Here is a 26,319-nt window from a genome sequence, read left to right on the forward strand (position 1 = left end):
GGGAGCTTTGGGGGCAGTGCCTGCAGATGGGGCAGTGAGCAGAGCCTCCTGGCCACGCCTCCACGTAGGAGCCGGAGAAGGGACATGTCACTGCTTCTGGGAGCCACTTGAGGTAAGTGCCGCTCAGAGCCTCTCCCCACGCCCCAACCCCCTGCTCCGGCCCTGATCCCCCTCATGCTCTCCAAACCCCTTCATCCCAGCCCGGAGCACCCTCCTGAACCCCAAACCTCTCATCCCTAGCCCCACCCCAGAGCCCACACTCCCAGCCAGAACCTACACCCCTGTGCCAGCCCTGATCCCCCTCCCGCCCTCTGGTCCCAGCCCGGAACACCCTCCTGCACCCCAAACTCCTCATCCTCAGCCCCATCCCAATTTTCTGAGCATTCATGGCCCGCCACACAATTCCTATTCTCCGAAGTGGCCCTCGGGCCAAAAAGTTTGCCACCCCTGTATTACAGTTTTGATTATACTGCTGTTCTCAGACATTACAGAACAAAGAATGGCATAGCAAGCATCTCCTGTGATAAATTTTGGGGATTTCTGGAAGGCTTCCGACAGCCTACACAGACGGTCAAAAATTATGACATACTACAGAATACCAACAAAAATAGTTAGAATCATCCAGGATCTGTGTGATAATACCAAACATGCAGTCAGATACGGTGACATCAGCCGCCAGTGGTTTGCAGTGATGACTGGACGAAGGCAAGGGTATATTATGTCCTAACTATTTTTTGCACTTGTCATTGACTATGTCATAAGGGAAATAACCACAGAATGCAACCAAGGAATTTTATTTTTCGCCAATGACATTGTTCTGCCTAGTTCAACATATTGCTTAATGGAAGAATAGACCCAGCTTTTTGGCAGATCCAGCAAAGCAAGTCGGTTTGGTCATCAACAAGAGGAAGACAAAATATATGGCTATCCATGTCCGAAAGTATCCATTAGAGAGGATGAAAAAACACTAGAATTAGTAACTCATTTTACCTATCTAGGAATGATATATGTAACAATGGTGACGGCATGCTAGATGTCAAGCAACAAATATCAAAAGCAGCAAACAACTTCCATTAACTTAAAAATATTTGGAAAAAGGTAGCATGACTGGTACTAACACAAAAATAAGAATTTTCAACATCAGCATCATGTCTGTCCTCCTTTATGGAGCACGGCCATGGCAATCTACAAAAGCAATTGAGAAGATCAATTCATTCCAAAGTAAATGCCTGCAGAAGATCTTTCTTGAAACATCAGAAATTCTGAGTAGAGCAACCAATCTAAAGCATCAAATATGGCAAAAATATGATGGACCTATTTAGGACACACTTTAAGGATACCACCAAAACGACTTCCACAGCAAATGATAACATGAACAACACCACTTGGAAAAAGAAAGAGGGCATCCTAGAGAAATATTATGTAGAATAGAAAAAGAAGTCATCTATGAACATGACACTCAAACCTGAACAGATCAGCACAAGACTGGAAAATGGTGGAAACCAGTGGATGCTTACGCACCTGAGGGTGCAGGACAATAAAAAAGAAAAACTACTACATTACAGATGGGCAATGAGAATTAGAAAACAGTTTAAGGAAAATGGCAGTTTAAGGAGAAGGTCATAATTTTTTGATCTTTAGACTTGTATTAATTTTCAGATGAAGAGAGTTAGAGTAGAAATCTTGCCAAGTGGATGAAGTTAACTGTTTTTAAAAATACCATTCCTCCACTTTATGACACAAGTCAAGAGGTTCTGATATTCACTACTGCAAATATAAAGAATATTTACTCAAACAGGTAATATTGTATCTGCTAGGAAGAGAGTAACCAACCCTTAATTTTATCTCTAACTTCCTTTAAAATATTTATGTACTAGACTGGATAGTAACCTGGGGTGGGTGTTTGCCTTCCTTTGCAGCATGGGGCATGGGTCACTTGCAGGTTTAAACTAGAATAAATGGTGGATTCTCTTTAACTTGAAGTCTTTAAATCATGATGTGAGGACTTCAGTAACTCAGCCAGAGGTTATGGATCTATTACAGGAGTGGGTGGGAGAGGTTCTATGGCCTGCAATGTGCAGGAGATCAAACTAGATGATCATGATGGTCCTTTTTGGCCTTAAAGTCTGACAGTCTATGTGACAACTTATTTTTACTAGTTTCCAACAAAGATCTTTCTTGTGGGTTGGCTGTACATACAGAAGCAGACACGAACAATGAAATTTTGGATCTGATGACCCTGGATTTTTTCTTGAAGACTAACAGAAATGGCAATTTCTGGACAAACCTTACTGACTTTAAGGTAAAGTATTTTAGGATCTGATTGTCTTAAAAATGCAAATGTGTGTGTGTTATTGTGGGATTGTCTGTAACTCTTTAGGAGATGTGATTAATGTAAGTCTTGGGAAGTGTTATGAGCTTCAAAGGACTCTGAAACAACATGCTAGACAAAGTTAAATGGGATTCCTATGCAATACTTAGAGGAGAAGCCAACTTCTCCCCCCTGGACCCATTGTTTTTGACGCTGCACCCTGAGGAGAAACTCACTGTCTGCTGATCACCTGTTACACAAGAACAAGACCAGAGGCCTGAACTGACAACTGAACTGAACGGGCCAGCAGCTCAGGGGCAGGAGGGTCCCGCAGGCCAGATGTGGCCCGCGGGCCGTAGTTTGCCCACCTCTGTTTTAAAGCCTGCCTTATTAGTCTTTGGATCGACCATCTCAGAACCAAAGAGAGTTTTGACTAAAGTCTATCCTTAGCTATACACACCAATTAATCCTATATTAAAAAATCCTAATAGTGTTATCTCAGCTAGACAGTGAAGACTGATCCAGGTTTACCCCAGATCGGTTCTAACCCATCAGCTAGTCATGGCTGAAAGGATCAGAGGCAGCTGGAGCACTGTGACCCAGGAACCTCTTGGTGCCAACTGGCAGAGCACATAGGGGTGTGTAAGAGCTTCAGGGATTCCTTGGGTCTGGCATCTAAATACAAGTTTGCCAGAGAGTGTCATGTAAGGGATCTACTGAAAACCTGTGACATACTGGTCATCATTGCAAAAATGTATGTAAGGAGTTATGAACATTCCTGACAATTTTATGGTCCTAATGCAATCCTCAGTGGAACATCATAGGGACTGGTTTCAGAGGAACAGCCGTGTTAGTCTGTATTCGCAAAAAGAAAAGGAGTACTTGTGGCACCTTAGAGACTAACCAATTTATTTGAGCATGAGCTTTCGTGAGCTACAGCTCACTTCATCAGATGTTTACCGTGGAAACTGCAGCAGACTTTATATACACACAGAGAATATGAAACAATACCTCCTCCCACCCCACTGTCCTGCTGGTAATAGCTTATCTAAAGTGATCAACAGGTGGGCCATTTCCAGCACAAATCCAGGTTTTCTCACCCTCCACCCCCCCACACAAATTCACTCTCCTGCTGGTGCTAGCCCATCCAAAGTGACAACTCTTTACATAGTCAAGTCGGGCTATTTCCTGCATAGATCCAGGTTTTCTCACATCCCCCCCACCCCCATACACACACAAACTCACTCTCCTGCTGGTCATAGCTCATCTAAACTGACGAAGGTCAAAGAATGTAGACCAGAGGACTGGGGGACTCTATCCTGGGAAGCAGAGACTCTGAAAATGATTTGGGAATGCTGGAGGGTAATCAGCTGAATATGAGCTCCCAATGTGAGGCTGTCGTCAAAAGGGCTAATGTAATCCTGGTATGTAGAAACAGGGGAATCTCTGTGGGTATAGGGAGGTTATATTACCTCTGTATTTGGCATTGGTACGACTGCTACCAGAATATTATGTCCAGTTTTGGGGTCCACACTTCAAGAAGAACATTGATAAAGTGAAAACAGGAATACTTGTAGCACCTTAGAGACTAACAAATGTATTTGAGCATAAGCTTTCATGGGCTAAAACCCAAGTGGTGAGGGTTTAGCAAAGAGAAACAAGAATGATTACTGGATTAGAAAACATGCCTTATTGTGACTGAGCTCTTCGAGTCTATTTAGTTTAGCAAATAGAAGTTTAAGGGATAGTTTGATCACAGGCTGAGTATCATAGACTATTAGGGTTGGAAGATACCTCAGTAGGTCATCTAGTCCAATCCCCTGCTCAAAGCAGGACCAAAACCAACTAAATCATCCCAGCCAAGGCATTGTCAAGCTGGGCCTTAAAAACCTCGAAGGATGGAGATTCCACCACCTCCCTAGGTAACCCATTCCAGTGCTTCACCACCCTCCTAATTAAATAGTGTTTCCTAATATCCAACCTAGACCTCCACCACTGCAATTTGAGACCATTGCTCCTTGTTCTGTCATCTGCCACCACTGAGAACAGCCAAACTCCATCCCCTTTGGAACCCCCCTTCAGGTTGCTAACAGGCTGCTATCAAATCCCCCCTCACTCTTCTCTTCTGCAGACTAAACAAGCCCAGTTCCCTCAGCCCCTCCTCGTAAGTCATGTGCCCCCTAATAATTTTCGTTGCCCTCCGCTGGACTCTCTACGATTTGTCTACATCCCTTCTGCAGTGAGGGGGACCCAAAACTGGATGCAGTACTCCAGGTGTGGCCTCACCAGTGCCGAATAGGGGGGAATAATCACTTCCCTCGATCTGCTGGCAGTGCTCCTACTAATACAGCCCAATATGCCGTTGGCCTTCTTGGCAACAAGGGCACATCGCTGACTCATATCCAGCTTCTCGTCCACTGTAATCCCAAGGTCCTTTTCTGCAGAACTGTCACTTAGCCAGTCAGTCCCCAGCCTGTAGCGGTGCATGGGATTCTTCCTTCCTACGTGCAGGACTCTGCACTTGTCCTTGTTGAACCTCATCAGATTTCTTTTGGCCTAATCCTCCAATTTGCCTAGGTCACTTTGGACCTTTCCCTACCCTCCAGCGTATCTACTTCCCCTCCAGTTTAGTGTTATCTGCAAACGTGCTGAGGGTGCAATTAATCCCATCATCCAGATAATTGATAAAGATGTTGAACAAAACTGGCCCCAGGATCGACCCCCGGGACACTCCGCTTGATACCGGCTGCCAACTAGACATCGAGCTGTTGATCACTACCCATTGAGCCCGATAATCTAGCCAGCTTTCTATCCACCTTATAGTCCATTCATCCAATCCCTACTTTTTTAACTTGCTGGCAAGAATACTATGGGAGACCATATCAAAAGCTTTGCTAAAGTAAAGATATATCACGTCCACAGCTTTCCCCATATCCATAGAGCCAGTTATCTCATCATAGAAGGCAATCAGGTTGGTCAGGCATGACTTGCCCTTGGTGAATCCATGTTGACTGTTCCCGATCACCACCTTCTCCTCCAAGTGCTTCAAAATGGATTCCTTGAGGACCTGCGCTATGATTTTGCCAGGCACCGAAGCGAGGCTGACCGGTCTGTAGTTCCCTAAGTTCTCTTTCTTCCCTTTTTAAAAATATGGGCACTATATTTGCCTTTTTCCAGTCGTCCGGGACCTCCCCCGATCACCACGAGTTTTCAAAGATAATGGCCAATGGCTCTGCAATCACGTCAGCCATCTCCCTCAGCACCCTTGGATGCATTGGATCTGGACCCATGGACTTGTGCACGTCCAGCTTTTCTAAATAGTCCTTAACCTGTTCTTTCACCACTGAGGGCACTCACGCCCTCCCCATACTGCCCAGTGCAGCAGACTGGGAGCTGACCTTGTCTGTGAAGACCGAGGCAAAAAAAGCATTAAGTACTTCAGCTTTTTCCACACCATCTGTCACTACGTTGACTCCGCCATTCAGTAAGGGTCTCACACTTTCCCTGACCACCTTCTTGTTGCTAAAATACCTTTAGAAACCCTTCTTGTTACCCTTCACATCTCTTGTTAGCTGCAACTCCAATTGTATCTAGATAGGGAACATGAAATTGGTTATGGGCTCTTCAGCTTAGACAAAGGTATAACAAGATCCAGTGGCTGGAAGTTGAACCTAGACAAGTTCAGACTGGAAAGAAGGTGAACATTTTTAATAATGAGTGTAATTAACCACTGGAACAATTAAGCAGAGCTTCTGGTGGATTCCACTATCCCTGGCAATTTTTAAAATCAAGATTAGATTCTTTTTTAAAATATATACTCTAGTTCAAACAGTAATTAATTCAGGAAAGTTCTACGCCCTGTGTTATGCAGAAGACTACATGATCACAGTAGTCCCATTTGTTCTTGTCTACGAACCACAACTTTAACTTTGCACTCATACGGATGCGAGCTTTCCACTATCCACCTTATCAAATTCTGCCCTCAAAACACTATTAGTTGTGGATGTCTGATTTAGTAATTTGGTGCTGGGAGGGGGTTTTCTGGTGATGATGGTGACAGAAAGATGGCATCCCTAGGGAGCAGAACTAAGACTGTGGTATAGCTAGTTGTAGAAGTAAGTGTTATGGGTGGATTAGTAGAGGTTATATATTTAGCATTATATTTCCTTGCTTTTGTGGTCCTATGTCAGGTATGTTATGGGTTTAGCAGCTTTGTCTGTAACAAAGAAGATTTGTTAATATATAGCTGAAGTAAAAATTAACTAATATGATCAACCACTGATACCAACTTCTTCGTTAGGATAGTAATTATAAAAGTGTATTTAGACATCAGCTTTTGAAGAGAAACTATCAATATCTTGCGAAAGCTTTATTTCAATGGTAATATCTTGCAAAATACAAGATCATGAGTGAGACGTTGAGATTTATCTTTTAGTTAGACCTACGTCAGACTCATTGCAAGTTTCAGATAAAAAACGATGAAAGTCTGTCCAACGAGACAAAGTTTTACACTAATGGTGGGGGAAAATGATTTTATTATTCTGGAAATTAGGAAGTATTGGTCACACCATCAGATGTACAACTGTTAACATAAAAGGATTATTTAATATATTAACATTATACTGTCATTTCATTATTCCCCAAATTAGTTAATTCTGTATTTTTAAATTAAAATTGGTAAAAGGTGATCTATATATTATAGATATGGAACTGCTGAACAAGGAGAAGGGCATGTGAGTTAATGAAGTCACTGTCAGGTCTTTAATATTTAAGCAACAGCAAAGCTGGATGTTTACTGGAAATTAATGACATGCAGGATGAAGTTGACTACTTAACTGGTGATTTTTCAAGGAGCACCCTACAAGTCTGTTGATATTAAAATACTTTTTGAGTCATCAGTTTGGTTTTGTGTATGATACCACAGATTTGAATCACATACTTTATTTTACAAGGCATTTAGAGATAATTTAAGCCCTGTACAAGAGCTAGATTTTTCATCTTTCCCCAGACAGCCTATTGAAGACAAGGCACAAAATCATGTTGGCGGAAAGGCAGAATTTAGTTTATGTTCTTATGCCCTGATTGGTTGCAAAATTCACAAACAGTTTTGGTTCAGCTGAACAAGAAACATCGGATTCTAGTTGCATATTAACTGAAGAATGAGGAGCAACCAGCCAAAGGAGCAGTCCAGAATGCCCAAGGTGGTGGTACCCTCCTCATTACTTTTAATCCACTGAGTAAAGCACTTACCCAGGAATATGGGAGGCCTGAGTTCAAATCCCCAACTGCCTGATGTGGAACAGGGATTTTAACTTGGGTATCCCAGACTGCATAAGAGAACCTTAGCTGCTGGGCTAGGAGATATTCTGGTGTGGGTCTTTCAATCTCTCCTGTTGTAGCTCTTTCACTTCTATAAGTAATTGAGTAGTCACTGGAGCAGGGACTTGAACTCTTGTCTCCCACATCCTGGTGAGTGCCCTAAACATCAACTTAGAGAGAAATTCTCACTCTTTTTCCTTGGGCCAGTGACTATTCAGTCAGTCATTCTGAATGTTTGTGTGGGTATCAAACACAGGAAGAGTGGAAAGATAGATTTTTAAAATAAGAAAATGAGTTTGTAAAACTACAAACAGTACTGGGTCTCAGGATCAGATGTAGTATCTGAAGCTACTTTTTAGTTGATGATTTTTCAAGTTGTTAGAGACCCTTTTTTGGGGTGGGGGGGGAGAAGGGGAGACAGGAGGAGAAGTAGCTGGGAAGGTACAGCAAGATTGCTCCCTAATGTAAAGACACGTTATCCAGAACTCTTGAACCTCCCTTGAATTAAAGAACACAGGATAAAGCTCAAACCAAAGAACAGAAAAGTTCTGCAAAACTAAATAAGCCTTCTAAAAAGCTACTACAATTATGCCAAACACACAACTGCTTCAGGACTAAAACAAGAACAAGAACAGAAACTTGTTTTCTTTACATAAGTTTTAAACTGCAGCTTTCATTTCAGGTAGTTACTTCAGTAATATACATCTGAATATACTATATTCAGTCAAATCTGCTTACCCAACCCTATAGGAAGTAGGCTCCAAAATTTCCCACTATCAAACTTAAAATCTGCTAGCTACTGTAGGTTAATTTGTTACTATTATATATTTTATGAGAGCAATTTGAAGTTTTTCTAAAGTACATGAACTAGAGTTTTGTGAAGAAAAACAGTAAATGCCTTTAATAAAAAAGTATATTAAACTAATGAATATTTGTAATGTAAGCACTTCAAATGAACTTTAACAATATAAGGCAAGAAATTTGGCCCTTCAGTTCTCAACTTACTTCTGGGGGAATTCTGAGCCAAAAGATTAAAAGTTTTGCACAAAATATTTTAAAATTATGCATATGTTTTGTCAAAACAATATAATCACACCCGTTTCAATTATTTTGGTAATTAATTTCAAAATACCTGTCAGCAAGTAGGTCCGTAACAATACAGATGACAAAAAAGAGTTCCTGAACGTTTTTAACAAATAGATTCCTTACTAGGCATATTAATACAGAACTCTGAGTAATTCATTTTAAACTACAATACAGAAACATATTTCCTGAACCCCTCAGAAGCACTGAGAAGGCTTGGGTGAGTTGGGGTAACGAAGGAGCTGAGGGAGAGGGAAGTAATTGCTGGGAAGGAGCCTGGGTGTGAACCTGCAAGGTTGTTGGGCATGGGTGGGAGAAGTATGGAACAGGTTTTTTGGGGGTGAGTGGGGAGGGACTGTTAGGGAGCCTCCCCCATGCAGACCCTGGCTGACCCCTTAGCCTCCCTCATTCAGTCAGGCACATCTGCCCTGCCCCATGTGTCCTTGCACCCCCATTCAGCCACCCCTTCTCCCCACATCCATCCCCGCACTCCCCTCCCCCATTCAGCCACCCCATCCCTATGTGTTCCTGCATTTCCAATCCCATTCAGCTTCTAGCTCAATGCTGTCAACCCACTAGCTTCTGTGCTCCTGCCCCAGTCTGCTCTCCCCCACTAGCCCTTCTGAACTCCAGTCTATGTAATCCCCTAGCAGCCCCATGTGCCCTACTCCGTCCATCCAGCTGACCCCATGGGCAGGGCACTCTCCTCCTCTCTATCCATGGCTGGCTGAGCCAACTGCCCGCTCTTCTGGTACCACAGCAGCCCCTGGTGGACAAAACATGTAACTGCAGTGCCTCTCCAGCAGAATGTATTTTTTGCGGAGAAAAAAATCTGCAGGGGACATGAATTCTGTGCAGTGGCACAGAATTCCCCAGGAGTATCATCTTTATTACTCTGTACACAAGTTGAAACTTTGAGAAAGAATAAATAGGATGTGTACATGTATGATAAATACAAGACCAGATTTTTAGGCACTCATACATTTGCTTGACTCCCTATGCATGCAAATATCCAATATACATGCACAATTTGGGTATGTGTGCAAGCAAGTGGCCACTTCAGCATCTAGCTCTTTACATATGGCAAATACCTGACTTGCGCACACATCTGGCATTGTATTTACCTATGCAACCTATGCACAAGCAAATATATGCATGCAAATGCACATGCTTAACTTTAACAGATAAGCCATATGAACCAGATTTTTAAAGATCTATTGATGCCTTAAGTAATCTTTGGGAAAAAATATTTTATATATAGACACCATCCTTGATTACCAAAATTTATTTTTTTTATCCTCTACCTCTTAATTGTTTGTCATACTTGTATGAACACAAAATTCTCTATTTACCAATTTGTTCATGATGTTTATTCCTGTAGCGGAGGTCTCACCTGACGTGAGCAATTAACACATGGAGGGAGGCCTCATTTCTTGGTTGACAGAATTAGGGTAGTAAATGGATCTTTAGGCTGAAAACAGAACATTTCTACTAAATAATATAAGTAAACAAGTCAGGAGGCTAAAAAGACAGAATGTCTGAGCCAGCTAAGATAAGAGGGAGAACATCCAAGGACCCATTTACTAACAAAGGACAAGATAAAGTTAAGAATGTAGAGATGAGGTAAAGACTAGGTTAAGCATGGACAATGCATGGACAGAGCATGCTACACAGGGAATGGTTCCTGTAAAGTAAAAGGTTTGATGCAATGCAATGTGTAAACATATATAAAGCAAGAAGTTTTCTGCGTAACTTGGATGTGTGGAATGCCCTGTACCCACCCGCTATGTTTAAGTCTGATCAACTCAGCGTAGCTTGTTGTATGCCAGATCAAGGAATCGGAGTGACAAAATCTGGCGTTAAACTGAGTTTTTTGGATCCCAGAAAACTGGATGAAGTATTTTCCCAGAACTGGACAAGGCGTTCTGGATAAGCTGCATGGAAAAGGTCTCTGAAGGAATCCCAACAATTCATCACTTGAAAGCCTGATATCACAGTTAATTCCTAAGCAGCAATTAAGTCACAGGCAACACATGACTCAAATGGTGAACAAATAACTGGAACAGACATCAAATAGTCCCTGTTATGTTTCATACAAAATTTTTTTCTAGTAAAACACCAGAGAAGGGGAATGCAATGTATAAGCAGCACTTTCTCTACAGTTCCAAGTTTTCAGTGAGGGACCAGTAGGTTTGTAATTATCTTCCTGAGGCAGCAACTGTACTATTTTCATTTATAGCAACTAACCCACAGAACACAGATCACTGATCAAATTGAGATTACAAGTTGTAACGGTTTTAATGTATTTACCACTGAAACATTCATAATTCCAGCAGTTCTTTTCAAAACTAAAAAAGGTAAATTACCTTGTCCTTTTTCAAGAAATATAATTTTTGATTCTGGAAGAAAATTAGATCCAGTCATAACCATTTCATGGCCTCCATTTACTGAACAACTGTTGATGCTGTATTTTTCTATCTGAGGAAGTTCTTGAGCAGATCGCTGAGCTATTTTTAAAAAGGGTTGAAAAAGGAAAAAAAAGTTTCACTACTTCCATATTTTGAGTCAAACAGAAATTACTAAATTAAGGCTGATACAGTAAGCAAGCATGAAACTTTGCAACAGGTTAACTGCATACATTGGATTCACTTTTCAGTTTAGTGAACTCTGTTTAAAGTATTTCTGAATTATTTTAAGGTCAAAAGAATTATTAGCAAAAACTACTTAAGATTCTTTATATGACCCATTTTGGTATTCCCATACCTGTAGTTTACAAATGAATACCACAAAGAACTTGAACAGTTGAATTAGAAACACTGCTACGTAGTCTCTAGTAAGGATGTAGAATCTGCCAACTGAAACCATTTATTAGCATTTTTTCCAAAAATAAATGCTTTGACTTTTAAATATATAAATTATAAAGTATTAGGTTACATAAAACCCAAAAATGAATACTGCTGCTCCTATGCAGAAACATGATTACTTCTTTTTACATGAAAAAAGTGCATTAAGTACAAATTTTGCTCTTCATAAACTTCCACTTATTTAATGTTAATTTCTTTATTAACACAATTTAACATACTGAAAAGCTTTTAAGGAAATTTTAATACTTTAATTTTATATTTAAATCTATCACATTCCAAGTACTCTCCAAGTATCTTCAGTTAGTAATAGACAGGTTTAACAGTAAATGCACAGAGTTTCAAAAATAATTTCACAGCCATAATATCCCAGTGGATTCTTCTGCCAAAAATTCTACTGAGACATGGAAATGAAAGCTATTGCAACTGTAATTAAGAGATTTTAAATGTGTGCAAGAGACTAATTGTTACAAAACTTACAGCATTCGACAGGTATGGAAGCAATCTGTAGAGACAACACTTTTCCACTAGGCTGTGGGATATGAACACGAAACACAAGTCGCACTCTGGTATTCTTTCTTCCAATATCTGTCTCTCCTTTACGGAGCTCTATATCTGAATTGCGGAGTTTCAAAATACCTGCACAATCAATACTGGAAGATAAAGGGAGAAGAAGGATTAGAAGACAGATGGAGAAAAAGTAGTCAAATATTACTAAATGATCAAAAACATATCCTAAGGGTCTCAGTTTAACTCTCTTGTTAAATTAGAACTCAAAATAACTCTCAATTTTGCTCTGTGCCACTAAGATAGCTGCTACTATATTGTTTTAAATTAGGGCAAAAAAGGAAACTATGGATTTCAGCTGTAAAGTTACATTTTGGGAACTTTAGAGGATTGGGGATGTGACGTTTAAAAAGTAAAAGATCAATTATTTGTATTACAATATTGTCTTCCTGATGACAGTTTTGAAACAAGTTGTTCAGAAGTGACAACCATGTACAATTCTGCATGGGAAACAGTGTCATAAAATGATCAAACCTGCAACCAACTGGCCTAACAAAACTTTCTGAGATTCCAAAATAGCAATTATTGTTTATCTGGGACAACGGTTATATAGTCAACTAAATAATAGGGTGAGAGATACTGCACTGTTATGGGACAACAACTACGGAAGACTACAGAAGGGATTTTATGGAAAAATTAAAATAAAGTTATATATATTAAAACCCATAACTAAATAAACTCTGTTGCTGCATTATATGGTAGTCCCCATTTTTCTTCTAAAAACCCCCAGCATAAAGTATTTTTACTTGTACTGAAAAATTATATGCATGTTTAGCCAAATCAGTATATACACTGAACTTGATTCATGTAAGAAACAATTTATGGTGCTTACTTGGCTTCTAAGTAGTATGGTGTAGCATTTTAGATGGGCTAACAGGTTCCCCCTTTGTTCATTAAAATAGTACATAATCATTCCATTTCAGATTTTGCACAGAGGTCTGAAGAAAAGTTGGGATAATAATCCAACTACAGGTAGCAAAAAGCATTTTTTTTAAAAAAGCTTGCTGGCAGGAAAAGCCCTCAGACACTACATACAGTACACAATTAAAAATCAGAGCAATTAGGGCTGTGTCAAGTTACCTTAAAAAAACAAAACAAAACGTTTTCAACCTTGTATTGCTTTGAAAGGAATACACAAATGATTAACTTGCTAGTTTGGGAGAAATGCTGCTACACACCTGGCTGACATATTATTTTCAGGAAGAAGTGGAATTTCCAGTACTTTTGTGCTGGCAATTATTATCTCTTGGCTAGCAGTAGCAACCGTTTTCCCAGTGATACGGTGCACCTGGTAGAATGCATGAGGTCGTAAGTAGCGATCATCTGCTGTTCCAATGAACATCTGTAGGTTTACTGGCTTCTCGCTGTAGCCTATGAGCTGATAAAAAAAATAGATACAATTCTAAAGCTTTAACTGGATTTTATGGTGTTTGTATTTTTGAGTCAAATTACATTTTTATTTGTATATATAAACACAGAATTATAAAAGGAAAAATATTAAGCTATTAATATTTATTGACAGACCTTGAAACTTTTTCAGCCTCTGACATGGCATCACAAACGATTCTACAAGCAGCAAACCATGTGTAGATTGCTTGTCCTTCAGGACAGATTAGGAGAACAAATATTACAAAGAAGTTTGTTAGGGCTTGTCTACATTGACACACTTAGAAAATTAATCCAAATTAACCAAAAGTGTGAATTTAAAGTGGATTAGTCAAATTGCATTAAACCTCCACGCGGACATTCTTATTCAGAATTAAATTAGCCTTAATTCATTTCCAAAACGAAATACACTAAGTCAAATGAAGGCCTCTGCAATTCTGAATAAGAGCATAAACCACATTAAACCCGCGTGTGTAACTAATCCACTTTAAATTCACACCTTTGGTTAATCCAGATTAATTTTCCTGAGTGTCCCCATCTAGACAAGCCCTTAGAATGAATGGGAGGATTTAAAGCTCCTTAATTAGTTTTGAATTTTCTTAGAAAAATATTAAGAAGCAAATTATGATTTTGGAGTTCCTTCAGTTTAATAGTTTATTAGTGAGTTTCTACAACTTTTGAATTTTAAAAGCAAATAAAATTCTCTACACTTATGAATTTGTATAGTCAAAATTAACCTATTACTTCCATAGCAGAAAATGCAAAATTAAACGTTTTCATAGTTAGATATTTCAGATAATTGAAGCTATTCCAACAAGTAAGAATTTTACCATTTTTCCTATGTAACTTCTATACCAGAGACACTGTTCTTAGCATTTCATTTTTAAAAAATTGATTCAATATTATAAACAAGTTTATTTTCATTAATTTATCTAATTCTACAACATGTAGTAGTAAACATATGTATAGAAGATTTAACTGTGAAGGGAAGTTGACAATTGAATGTTTTCAAGCACAGAAAACATTTAAAGTAGTAAATTCTTCCTGTGTATCTTTCTTTCTATTTGCAACTACAATGATACTAATAATTTTGAATTTAAAACAAATTTTTGTTGCATATGGTTGCCACATTTAGAAAAAAATGTTTTCTCCAAAGGTTAAATTCACTGCTTTACATCAGTAATAAGCAAAACCTGTGTTTTGAAAATGTAACCACAAGGATCAACCCCATCCTTTTGTTTTAGTGCCTGAAAAAATTAGGAACGTGAATTCAAAGAGTTAGCCGTACGTAAAAAAAATCTGGACTCTAAACCTAAACAGTTTAAATTAAAAAGAAAAGGAGTACTTGTGGCACCTTAGAAACTAAAATTTATTGAGTATAGGCTTTCATGAGCTACAGCTCATTTCATCGGATGCATGCAGTGAAAAATAAGTGAGCTGGAGCTTATGAAAGGTTATGCTCAAATAAATTTGTTAGTCTCTAAGGTGCCACAAGTACTCTCTCTCTTTTTGCAGATACAGACTAACACAGCTGCTACTCTGAAACCAGTTTAAATTAAAGAGACCATAAAATCTGGAGAATTTATAGCATTGCACTACCTTAAACAAATTTTAATCCTTATAGCAGTGGTTCTCAGCTTCTCTCTACACCATTCCCCCATCCAACAAAAAATCCTCTCATTTAGCTATAGCCTCCCCTCCATTTAGCAATATGGCAGAAACTGGACCTAGCACCTATATACAAATTCCATTGGATTTACAGTTCTCAAATTGAACTGCAGTTATATTACATCTTGTCTCTCAGAGTACTAATCAGTTTCATCAATTATGAGGCCATCATTCATACTGACACAAAATATGGTGCCTGGAGAACTTTCATGTTTACAGAATTGACATTTAATAAGACAGTCTGATTTTGTAAACCCTTAAGCTTTTGTATGAAGAATTCAGTAGGTTTCTTTCTTCATTTTCAAATGCCTCAGTGCTTCCTTGTAATGGGAGTATATATGCCTGGTCATCCTCTGCCAGCAATCACTACTCCTGTGAAGTAGAAAAGTAGCTGGCAAGCATTCTGGCGTGTGTTTTGGTAGGAGTCTGCCATAGGGAAAAGTTAGGCTTCGTGCACAAAAGAGGGAAGAAAGGGAGGTTGGCTGCTACCTGTTGTGTGGAACAGTTCTGGAAGCATGTATTGTAAATTTAATTTCCCTTTGCGGGGAAAACAGTGCAAGAGACAATTGCAGGCAGGTCTGGCAGGGAGACAAAAGGTGCTGTGTAACTGGCTACAGGAAAATGGCAATTTCCATGGGAGGAAAGAGAAGGTTACTCACCTTGTGCAAAGTATCAGAACGGTAGCCATGTTTGCTGCTTTTACAGAGCCAGACTAAGAGTCCTGTGGCACCTTATAGACTAACAGACGTATCGGAGCATGAGCACTTCATCGGATGCACGAAAGCTTATGCTCCAATACATCTGCTAGTCTATAAGGTGCCACAGGACTCTGTCACCTTGTGCAGTAACTGAGATTCTTCGAGATGGTTGTTCATGTGGGTGCTCTCCTTCAGGTGTCTTGACACCCTATGCTTGTAATTAGAGATTTGTGGTAGCAGTGCCTGGTTGGGTTGGGTTGGGCTGGGTTGCGCACGCGTGGTAGCAATCTCACACCATTCCAAAAGATTTACAAAGCGGGTGCAGCCAACTGTCTACCTGTTCCTTCTCTACCCCAGAGAATCTACATCAAACTCTGAAGTACAGGTGAGGAGGGAAGTAGTGGAGCATCCACAGTGACAACCATCTCGAAGAACCTCAGTTACTGCACAAGGTGAAGGTTATACCTTCTCCTCTTCTTTGAGGAGAGTCCCTGGGGGTGCTCCACTTTAGGTAATTATTGAGCAGTGCCCCTCAATGGAAGAGAGGGGATTAAGAGGTGCGTTATTGATGGTGGATAACACCGTGAGCCCAAAGTGAACACCTGATGCAGATTGTTGCTCTAGAGATTAGTGTTTAGTAAATGCATGGACTGATGTCCAGGTTGCTGCTCTGCAAATATCAGTGATAGGGACGTTGTTGAGAAAGGCCATGGATGTTGCCTGTGCTCTGGTGGAGTGTGCGTGAACTCCCACTGGAGGTTGTAGATTGTGGTTTTTGGTAGCATAAATGGATACATCCTAATATCTATCTAGATAGTCTCTCTTTTGAGATGGTTTGACCCACTGAGTGCTCTGTTATGGAAACAGTCTCAGTGATTTTCTAAAAGTTTTTGTTCTTTCAGTGAAGAAAGCTAATGCTCTGTGAACATCCAATGTGTGGAGTGAGGCCTGCCTGCCTCCCTCCCATCTGCATGTGGCTTTGAATAAAACACAGGTAAGAAAATGGGTTGGTTCAAATGAAAGGGGGAGGTGACTGGGGAGGAACTTGGGATGCGGTCGTAAGGTTACCTTAAACAACATTCTTTAAAGATAAAGTGGGTGTTCCATTAGGGCACCTAATTCTCCTACTTGTCTGGAGGACGGGATGGCATTGAGGAAAGCCACCTTCATGGATAAGTGCAAAAAAGAGCAGGTTGCAAGGGGTTCAAACAGCTTTCTGATGAGTCCACGTAGAACAAGGTTGAGGTCCCACATGGGTATAGGGTTTTTTATTGTGGAATAAGTGTTTTCAATGACTTTAAGGAAGCGTTTAATCGTTGGGTGAGCAAATATGGTGACCCTCATCCACCTTGTTGTGAAAGGAGGTAACAGCAGCCAAGTGTACTCTGATGGAGTCCTAGTATATAGTCCAGGATCCTCAGTAGGGGAGAAGATTGTGGTAAAAGAGGTTTATCTTTTTTCAGATTGGAAAGCCCTGGAGGTTTTTCGCCTTCCTCTGTAGCATGGGGCACGGGTCACTTGCTGGAGGATTCTCTGCTCCTTGAGGTCTTCAAACTACAATTTGAGGACTTCAATAGCACAGATATAGGTGTGAGGTCTTTTTTAGGAGTGGTGGGTGAAATTCTGTGGCCTGCATTGTGCAGGAGGTCAGACTAGATGATCATAATGGTCCCTTCTGGCCTAAATATCTATGAATCTATGAATCTTGGCACCACATACAGAATCATTTCCACTTATGGATATATGTCTTCCTTGTACTTTGTCTCCGACTGTTCAGTAATATATCTTACTTTCTCAGAACAGGCCTCCTCAACCCCAGTAAGGCATGGAGTAACCAGGCCTTGAGGTGGAGTACTGTGAGGTTGGGATGACGGATGCATCCCACATCTTGATACAGAAGGTGAGGTACTAAGGGAAGGGTTCGAGGCGGTTTCACTGCAATCTGAAGCAGGTATGGGAACCACGTTTGTCTGGTCACGTAGGTGCTGTAAGAATGACCATGGATTTGTCCTGTTTGATCTTGTGAATGACTCTGCTTAGGGGTGGGGTCGGGGGAAATGCATACATCAGTGGTGCCTCCCATTTTAATGAGGTGAGCATTGCCCAGAGAGTGGTGTCTCAATCCCGCCCTGGAGTATGATCATGCTCCCACTGAGTTACTTATGTAAAACATGCATGTTCTATTGTCCATGAGGATCTTGATGGCATTGTTCTTGATTAGAGGGAGAAAGTGTTGCATGCATTTTGAACTACCCTTAGCTCTAGTAAGTTTATGTGCAGGTTGGACTCTGGTGAGGACCAGCGGCCTTGGACCGTATTATTGAGTAGGTGTGCCCCCTACCTTATTAGGGAAGCGTCTGTCGTGATTGTCATGGTTGGAGTTCTTTGCTGGAAAGGGACTCCTGAACAGACGTTCTTTGGTTGTGTCCACCATGTTAGAGTGTCTTTTACTCTGTGTGGCACTGTGAGGTGTCTGTTGAGAGTGTGCCGGAGTGGCACATATACTGTTCAAAGCCAGGCCTGCAAGCATCTCAGGTGGAGTCTGGCATGTTTGACAACTAATTTTGTTGCCGACATATGCCCCAAGAGATGTAAACACATTCTGGTCAATGTCTGTGGGCTGTCCATCACTGTTGAAATTAGATTGACTAGAGTGAGGAAGTTGTTGGGGCAGTGTTGCTATTGCTGTTAGACAGTTGAGACGGGCTCCTATGAATTCCAACTTTTGTACAGGAACCAGTGTGGACTTTTGCACATTTATCTGCAACCCTAGGTTCATGAAAAAAGAGTTACCGTGCTCTGGATGGCATTTATTGCTTCTTGCCATGTTGGTGCCCTTATGAGGCAGTCGTCTAAGTATGGAAATATCATTACTCCGTGTCTGCGGAAGTGAGCTGCAATGACAGCAAGAACTTTGGAGAAGATCCTCGGAGCAGAGGACAGGCTGAAAGGTAGAGTCTGTATTGCAATGTTGTTTCCCTAGGGTGAATCTCAGGAATCTTGTGTGTGGCTAAGTGTATGGTAATATGAAAATATACATCCTGGAAGTCGAGGGCCAATCTCCCTTCTCTAGGGCCAGAATTACTGTGTTTAGAGTCACCATTTTGAAATGTTGTGTTCTTACAAATTTGTTGAGTTTGCGTAGATCCGTGATGGGTCTCCACTCACCCGTACTGAAGATTTAGAGCTGTGCGGCATGGGTACAGCAGGTGGCACCACTGTACTACTCCATGCAGAGGTTTTCTTCAGCTCCGTGGGTGCCAAGCTGGAAGGTTTCACTTTACTATGTGAACTTCCATTTGAGCTTGGCCGTATAGGGTCTTTAGCTCTTCGGGAACTCTCAGTACCAGGTGTTCCTGGTGTTGTTGGTACCAGGGCAGATTTTTCAGTTGGAGATAGTTTCTTTTAGGCAATTCTTGGTTCAGGGATTGCTTTTCGGTAGCCTTTGTTGGAACAGGCTCCTTGCTAGCTGTTGTTGGAGCAGAACCCTTGTCAGAAGCTGCTACTGGTGACCATTGGTGAGGGGGTGTCCTGGACGCAGGATCAGAGACTTGCCTGAGGGATTTCTCCATCATGAAGAACTTCAGTTGGAGATCTCAGGCTTTTCTTGCCCTGGGTGCCAGCTTTCTGCAGGATGGGCACTTTTGAGTAATGTGGGTCTCAGACACACTGTGCATGGCCATCAGAGACCGATACAGAGTCTGCAAGTCAGGCAGCATTTAAAGCCAGGTGAGCCAGGCATTTCTGAGAAAGTTGGTCTCTTAGAGAAAAAGACAAGGATAAAGCCTGTTTGAGGCTATAGCTGTGTACCTGTCAAAGAAACAGGAGTAGATAGGGAAGATAAAAGGGAAAAAATATTTTTTGAATGAAGAAATGAAAGAAATTATAGTAGGGCAAGGGGATAGGGTAGCTAACCACAACTAAGCTAACGCTATCAAGAATAACTATGAACTATCTACTATTACTCTTATCTGAGGTAAGAGAGGGTGCTGATTGCTCTAACTCAAGCCAAAGGCGGTAGAGAAGTAACAGAGACACAGTTGGCTGTGGACCACTATGTAAATGCTCAGAGCAGCGCAAGATGGCTATGATGTGTGCACGGCCCAACCGGGCACTGCTACCACAAATCTCCAATTACAAGAGCGGGTGTCAAGACACCTAAAGTGGAGCACCCATAGGGATACTCCTCAAAGAAGAAAAGCTGAATTCTGGCATACTGGATCAATTCCATGGAACTGCAGAGTCCACAGGGCCTTGACTGAAAAGGGTGGTTTGTACTACTTAGAACTACTCCTTCAGGATGTCTGAAGAGTCAAGGGGGGTTTATACTCAGTTCAAATTCTCATAAGGTGTCAAGGTTCCTTCCCCACTCTGAACTCTATGGTACAGATGTGGGGACCTGCATGGAAGACCCCCTAAGCTTATTCTTACCAGTTTAGGTTAAAAACTTGCCCAAGGTACAAACTTTGCCTTGTCCTTGAACCCTGTGCTGCCACCACCAAGCATGTTAAACAAAGACCAAGGAAAGAGCCCACTTGGAGACGTCTTCCCCCAAAATATCCCCCCTAGCCCTACACCTCCTTTCCTGGGGAAGGCTTGATAAGAATCCTCACCAATTTGTACAGGTGAACACAGACCCAAACCCTTGGATCTTAAGAACAATGAAAAAAGCAATCAGGTTCTCAAAAGAAGAATTTTAATTAAAGAAAAGGTAAAAGAATCACCTCTGTAAAATCAGGATGGTAAATACCTTACAGGGTAATCAGATTCAAAACAGAGAATCCCTCTAGGCAAAACCTTGAGTTACAAAAAGACACAAAAACAAGAATATACATTCCATCCAGCACAGCTTATTTTACTAGCCATTAAACGAAAGAAAATCTAACGCATTTCTAGCTAGCTTACTAACAGTTGTAAGGCTGCATTCCTGATCTGTCCCCAGCAAAAGCATCACACAGACAGATGAACCCTTTGTTCCCCGCCCTCCAGATTTGCAAGTATCTTGTCTCCTCATTGGTCATTTTGGTCAGGTGCCAGCAAGGTTATCTTAGCTTCTTAACCCTTTACAGGTGAAAGGGTTTTGTCTGACCAGGAGGGATTTTATAGCACTTGATACAGAAAGGTGGTTACCCTTCCCTTTATATTTATGACACAAGGTCTCCCCACACAATTTTAAGGACCAGAAACATGTTTTTAAATCAAGAGGTGGGGGAGGGGAGGGGGGAAATCAAGAGCCCTCACAATGAGAGCCCTGGGTTAAGAAAAAAATCTAATATGCCATATAAAAGTTTGACTAAAGTTTGTGTGTGTGTCCTGCATCACCTGAAAACTCATGATCTTTGGCTATCAAATGGAAAAAACAAAGTCAAGAAGATTTCTTACTGAGAGCCATTTACTTCATACACAACTTGTTTGAGCAGGAGTTCTCAGCAACACCACAGAGATAGCAGCAATCGCTGTTATTTGTTGGCTGCCTCATTACATTTTCTTCTTTAGGGAGATAAATTTTGATTTTCTCACAAACAGTAACAATCCTAAATACACACTTAGGAAGCAGAGGTATAAGAACAATGGGGCATTGAAATGCAGAAACACCACATGTAAATAACTAAAGTTGGGACTATGAATGTTGTAACAGATTCAGCTAACAGTATAATTCCTAATGTTTATACAAAACGCAAAGTTGCACAAATATATTAAAACAGAAATGAGTATCAACTACCGTAAAAGACCAGTAGCTTAAAAAGACTTATGGAATCAAGGCCTAAGTGGTTGGGTACTACTAAATTATTCCCAAATAAGCCATGGTTCATAAGTCCCATAAAGAAAAGGGCCCTGTGGTAGCACAGGATCCCAATGAAAGGGGGATGGCCAAAGGTAAAGACACCAACCAAAACAGACTTGAACAGCTGAGACCTGAAGCAGCAAGCAAAGATGAATGAGCGCTCTTCAATATGAGGTTAGGAGTCACCCTTGACCTCAAGATGGGACTTCTGCATTTTAGAATCCTAGGAAAAGCCAGATCCCATCCCAAAATATATTAAAAGGTCAACCCTGAAGCTTCTGGACTTTAAGCCTCTGAAAGCAAAGGTAGTGTCCTCTGAGGAGGAACCAGTAATGGATGAATCAGAGATTGTCCCTAACCTCCCTGTTGGAAGCAAACTGCAAGATGATACAAGATGTAACCTGTATCCATTAAGAGTTTGAAACATACAAAACAAAAAAAAAAAACACTCTGGCATCCTTTGGGTCTGAATGCCCACGTGTTGCTTTCACTACTAGTAACCAGGTTCCCCTTATATATAGGGCACTAGCTATAACACAGTATGGCTGAAGACAGAACTTCAGTCCATACCACCTCTTATTTTCCATGCGAAAGACATATGGATTTCTTTAATCTATTGAGGGTCCTAGTTGAGGATGTAAAACCTTAAATGTATTTTCTTTAAAAAAATAGATAAAGACACTGATTCTCGTCCCCACCCTTTCAGCTTTTTGGAGTGCTTCAACTGTGAAGCAGCTCCACATGCTGAGAAAGTCAAGTCATTAGAAACAACTGGTTCAGAAGAGACTGAACTGGTCACAACTCAGCCAGTAAGAGCCTCTTCCATTAAGAGGAATTAACTGCAGCTCGCATGAGTGATTAGGCAGATCTATAAGGACAACCTCTTGAAGAATGTGCTTTCCCACAGTACCTGGTTGTGCCAGATATTTGGTATGTATCTGTCTATAATTACTCCTGGGAAAATTCTGCACCGAAGAATTAAAAAAGTTCTATACACAGTATTTTAAAATTCTGAATATTTTATTAGTCAAAACAACAATATAATCATACCAATTTCAATTATTTTGGCAATTTATTTCAAAATACCTGTCAGCAAGTATGTTCGACAACAAAAAAGATTCCTTACAAGGAGCAGCACCGGCTGGCCAGAGGGACCCCATCCTCGACACGTGGGCAGGCGGGACCCGGAGCAGGAAGGCCGGAGCAGCCCCTTCTGCGGCAAGCCAGTGGGATCCCAGCCCCGTCCTTGGCAGGCGGGGCAGAGTGGCCCCAGCGGGAATCCAGCCCGCCACCTGGTGCCGGAGTGACCACGGTTAATGGTTAAACAATATAATTTTTAATTATATATAAAAGTTAACCAGTTAACTTTTTAAACCGATATTTACATTGGTAACAAGAACCGTCTTGAAAGTCTGAAAATGAATGTGGTAACTTGGATACAGTTTGCACAATGCCTTTATAAAACCACTATGAACCATGAAACTGCTCTGAGGAATTTGAGTACATATGAACGAGAAGGCAAATTTCAAAGTCTGGAAATAAAGTACCTTTAGCTTAAGGTAATCAAGGCTCTAGGTCCTTGTTAAAGCCCATACAAAGGAAGGGTATAACATCAGCAATCCCAGGATAGAACAACTTCACAATCTGGAATCTGCACTAGGTGAAAGGAACTTTCCAGATGGATTGATAGACTCTGGAGGTTGAATTCTTCCTAGATTAGTAACTAAAGTAACACACAGGCAAATCACCTTGATTGATTGGTCCTTCAGCCCTCATATAGATTGCACTGATAACATGTCTTCCATTCTTCTCATAACCTGGCCTTCCTTTTCCATGTGTGGCCATGTCTTTTCATAATAAAATCTTTCCATCTCTTTGGAGGTCGGCCGAGTGGTCGTTTCAGTTCCCATGGGTCCCACTCAGAGACAGCTGTGGTCCATCGACTGTCAGTGAACCTTGCTATATGCCCGGCTCATCGCAACAACATCCTGCACTCCCCTCTGCTGTCTGATCACTTCACTGGGGACTCAGTCGCAGATTGAAATTCCCAGAATTCTTCTTTCCATTGCTCTCTCCATGACAGACTGTTGCTGCTCCTCTGTCTTCATCAGCATCCACGTTTCGCTGCCATACAACATTGCTGGCAGTACTGTAGAGTTGAAGAGGCTGGCACGTGTTGCCTTGTTGATTTTTCCTTGGAGGACATTCTTGACAGAACTGAATGCGCACCAACCTGCTTTCTTTCTCCGCGAGAGTTCACCTTCCTGATCATGGCGCACGTTAAATTTCTTGGCCCAAACAGATATATTACTCAACTTCTTCTATTTGTTCTTCCTTAATTGTTATCTGGGCTTTTGGCAAGGTATCAAACTGCATATATTATGTTTTGGAGGGGTTAATTTTCAGTCCGACTTAGCTACTTCTTATGTGGAGTTCTCCCAGCATTTTCTGTAGTTTGATAATATTTTCGGCAATCAACACAATATTGTCTGCAAATCTGAGATGGTTTAACTGCTCTCCATTGATGATGATTCCACCCTTCCAATTCATCCGCTTCATTACCATTTCAAGACAGGCTGTGAAGAGGTTCGGTGAAACCGTGTCTCCCTGTTTCACACCTTTCTTAACTGGGATGCGAAGGGGGTGGGGGTTATCATATTAAGTTATATCTGCAGTGCAGTCAGAATTAGCTTCCTTTAGTAGTTTCAACACTGCATTGATATCTATGCTGTCGAACGCTTTTTCATAGTCGACGAAGGCAATACATAAAGAAAATATGTATTCCCTTGAGTGTCCCAATAGCTGGATTATAGTGAAAATATGGTCCATTGTGCTGAAATTCCTTTGAAAGCCTGCCTACTCTCTTGGCTGCTGCTTGTCCAGACTCAGAATCAATTTGTTAATATTTTGGTGAACAGCTTGTAGACATGTGAGAGCAGGCATATTGGACAATAGGTCTTCAGATCTTCACAATTTCCCTTCTTGTACAGCAGGACGGTGTTGGACTCCTTCCAGCTAGATGGTGTCTTCTGCATTTCCAAGTAACGGCTAAACCTCTGAGCAAGGGTTTCCCAAAGGTCTTGGCCTCCAGCTCTTATTTCGATTGTCAGTTCATCTTTACCTGGGGCTTTTCCTTCCTTCATTTGATGAACTGAAAAAAAATTTCAAAGCAGCAACTATACTATTACTAACTAATGAAACTGATAGTAATATGACTAATTATTAAAAAGAAATGAGGATAAAGTTGAGAAAATCTCAACAGGACAACTGCCAGAGCTTCATCTTAGGCCGAGGCGGTTGAGAAGAAACTAAGGGTCATTCAGCTGCGCAGTGCTAAACAACAATGGCACAGGGAATGAGATTAACTAACATGCATATGCGGGCCAAATGGACGCTGCTATGAGAAACGTCCAATCAAAGATGCAGGGGGTGTAGAGCACCTACAGGAACACTACTCGAAGAAGAAGATAAAGCAATGCAAATTTAAGGCACCCAAACAACTTTAATTCTGTCCTGCAGTAACAACATGAAATGCTAATTTGGATCCACAAAGACTAAAATGCCTTAATCATAAACGTATGGTTATTGCATGGCATTATTATAGAGGAGAGTTAAGGTCGTTTGGATTTCTTTTTAAGGCATCTAAACACGTTAAGCTATGGAAATGCATAGTTAAAACGTACAAAAACAGTTAAAACAACCCTCTAATTATCCCCCCCCCATCCCAAAATCAAGAAAATTCAAATGTGGTTACACTGAGGTTACTGATATTTACTTTCAACCTTAACTCAAATTTTGACATAGTTTGTTTTAAAGCAAGTTAAGGTTGCAAAGTGGGGCACTCGAACATCAGGCAGTGACAAAGTTGAAGGTGCCTTCAATGGTCGCAGCTGTGGTAGTATCTTCCTTTGTGTACATGCATGATGATACAGTTTACTTATATTACAGTAGTGCTAAGAGGCCTCATTTTGTTGGCCACAGTACAAATAGTTGAAGACAGTCCATCCCATGATCCCATACTATCTGCAGAGAACAGGAAACAACTGGGATATGCAGTCAATTTGCCTGGGGTCTGGAGGACTCCATTTCATTAACTGTAGTTGTGTTCAACAGTAGAAAAATGCTCTGTAATGCAATGCCTCACTACAAATGCAACACTTTTTTGTATTTTAAGGAAGAAGGCTGGACTCCTTCCACATGCGCTCCATACCAAGGATTAATGATCAAAGAATATTCATTACCCTTTTTAACTCCTAGTCCCCATTAGCTCAAAGGTGAGGCACTATTCAGAGTGTGCGCTGCCACTATCCCTGTGACACCTGCTCTGTGAATAGTGAAGTCCTCTGTGTTCAGAGTCATCAATTCAGCACTAAAATGTCACGACCAGAACTTCTGAAGGAAAAAAATACATGTCTCTGAATGAAAAAGTGGGTTCTTTATTCTAGTAAAAAAATAAATCAATTTTACTTCCTTAAAAATTTCACAAGTAGCTGAGCAATAATCTCCTGTTCTGACACAATGGGTTCTGACAAGTTTTTGAAACCTAAAGCAAATAAACCTATGTACAGTAATGTTGCTTAACAGCCCCAAACTTGTAACTAAATATTAATCAATTTATTTTATTTTCCCTTCTCCAAAAAA

The 26,319-nt window shown here is 40.9% G+C and overlaps 1 protein-coding gene across 2 annotated transcripts in view; it reads right to left on the minus strand.

Moving 5' to 3' along the window:
• The window catches only part of NFATC3 (nuclear factor of activated T cells 3), a 143,191-nt gene that overhangs the window by 35,501 nt on the left and 81,371 nt on the right, over positions 1-26,319 (minus strand). For both annotated transcript variants that reach the window (XM_048870730.2, XM_048870729.2), the window contains exons 4-6: positions 13,320-13,519; positions 12,055-12,227; positions 11,080-11,220 (exon numbers count right to left, since the gene is read on the minus strand). In XM_048870730.2, the coding sequence (XP_048726687.2) occupies positions 11,080-11,220; positions 12,055-12,227; positions 13,320-13,519 (514 nt within the window). The remainder of the gene's footprint in view (positions 1-11,079; positions 11,221-12,054; positions 12,228-13,319; positions 13,520-26,319) is intronic.

Source organism: Caretta caretta, chromosome 12 (genome assembly GCF_965140235.1).
Source record: "Caretta caretta isolate rCarCar2 chromosome 12, rCarCar1.hap1, whole genome shotgun sequence".
Classification (NCBI taxonomy): Eukaryota; Metazoa; Chordata; order Testudines; family Cheloniidae; genus Caretta; species Caretta caretta.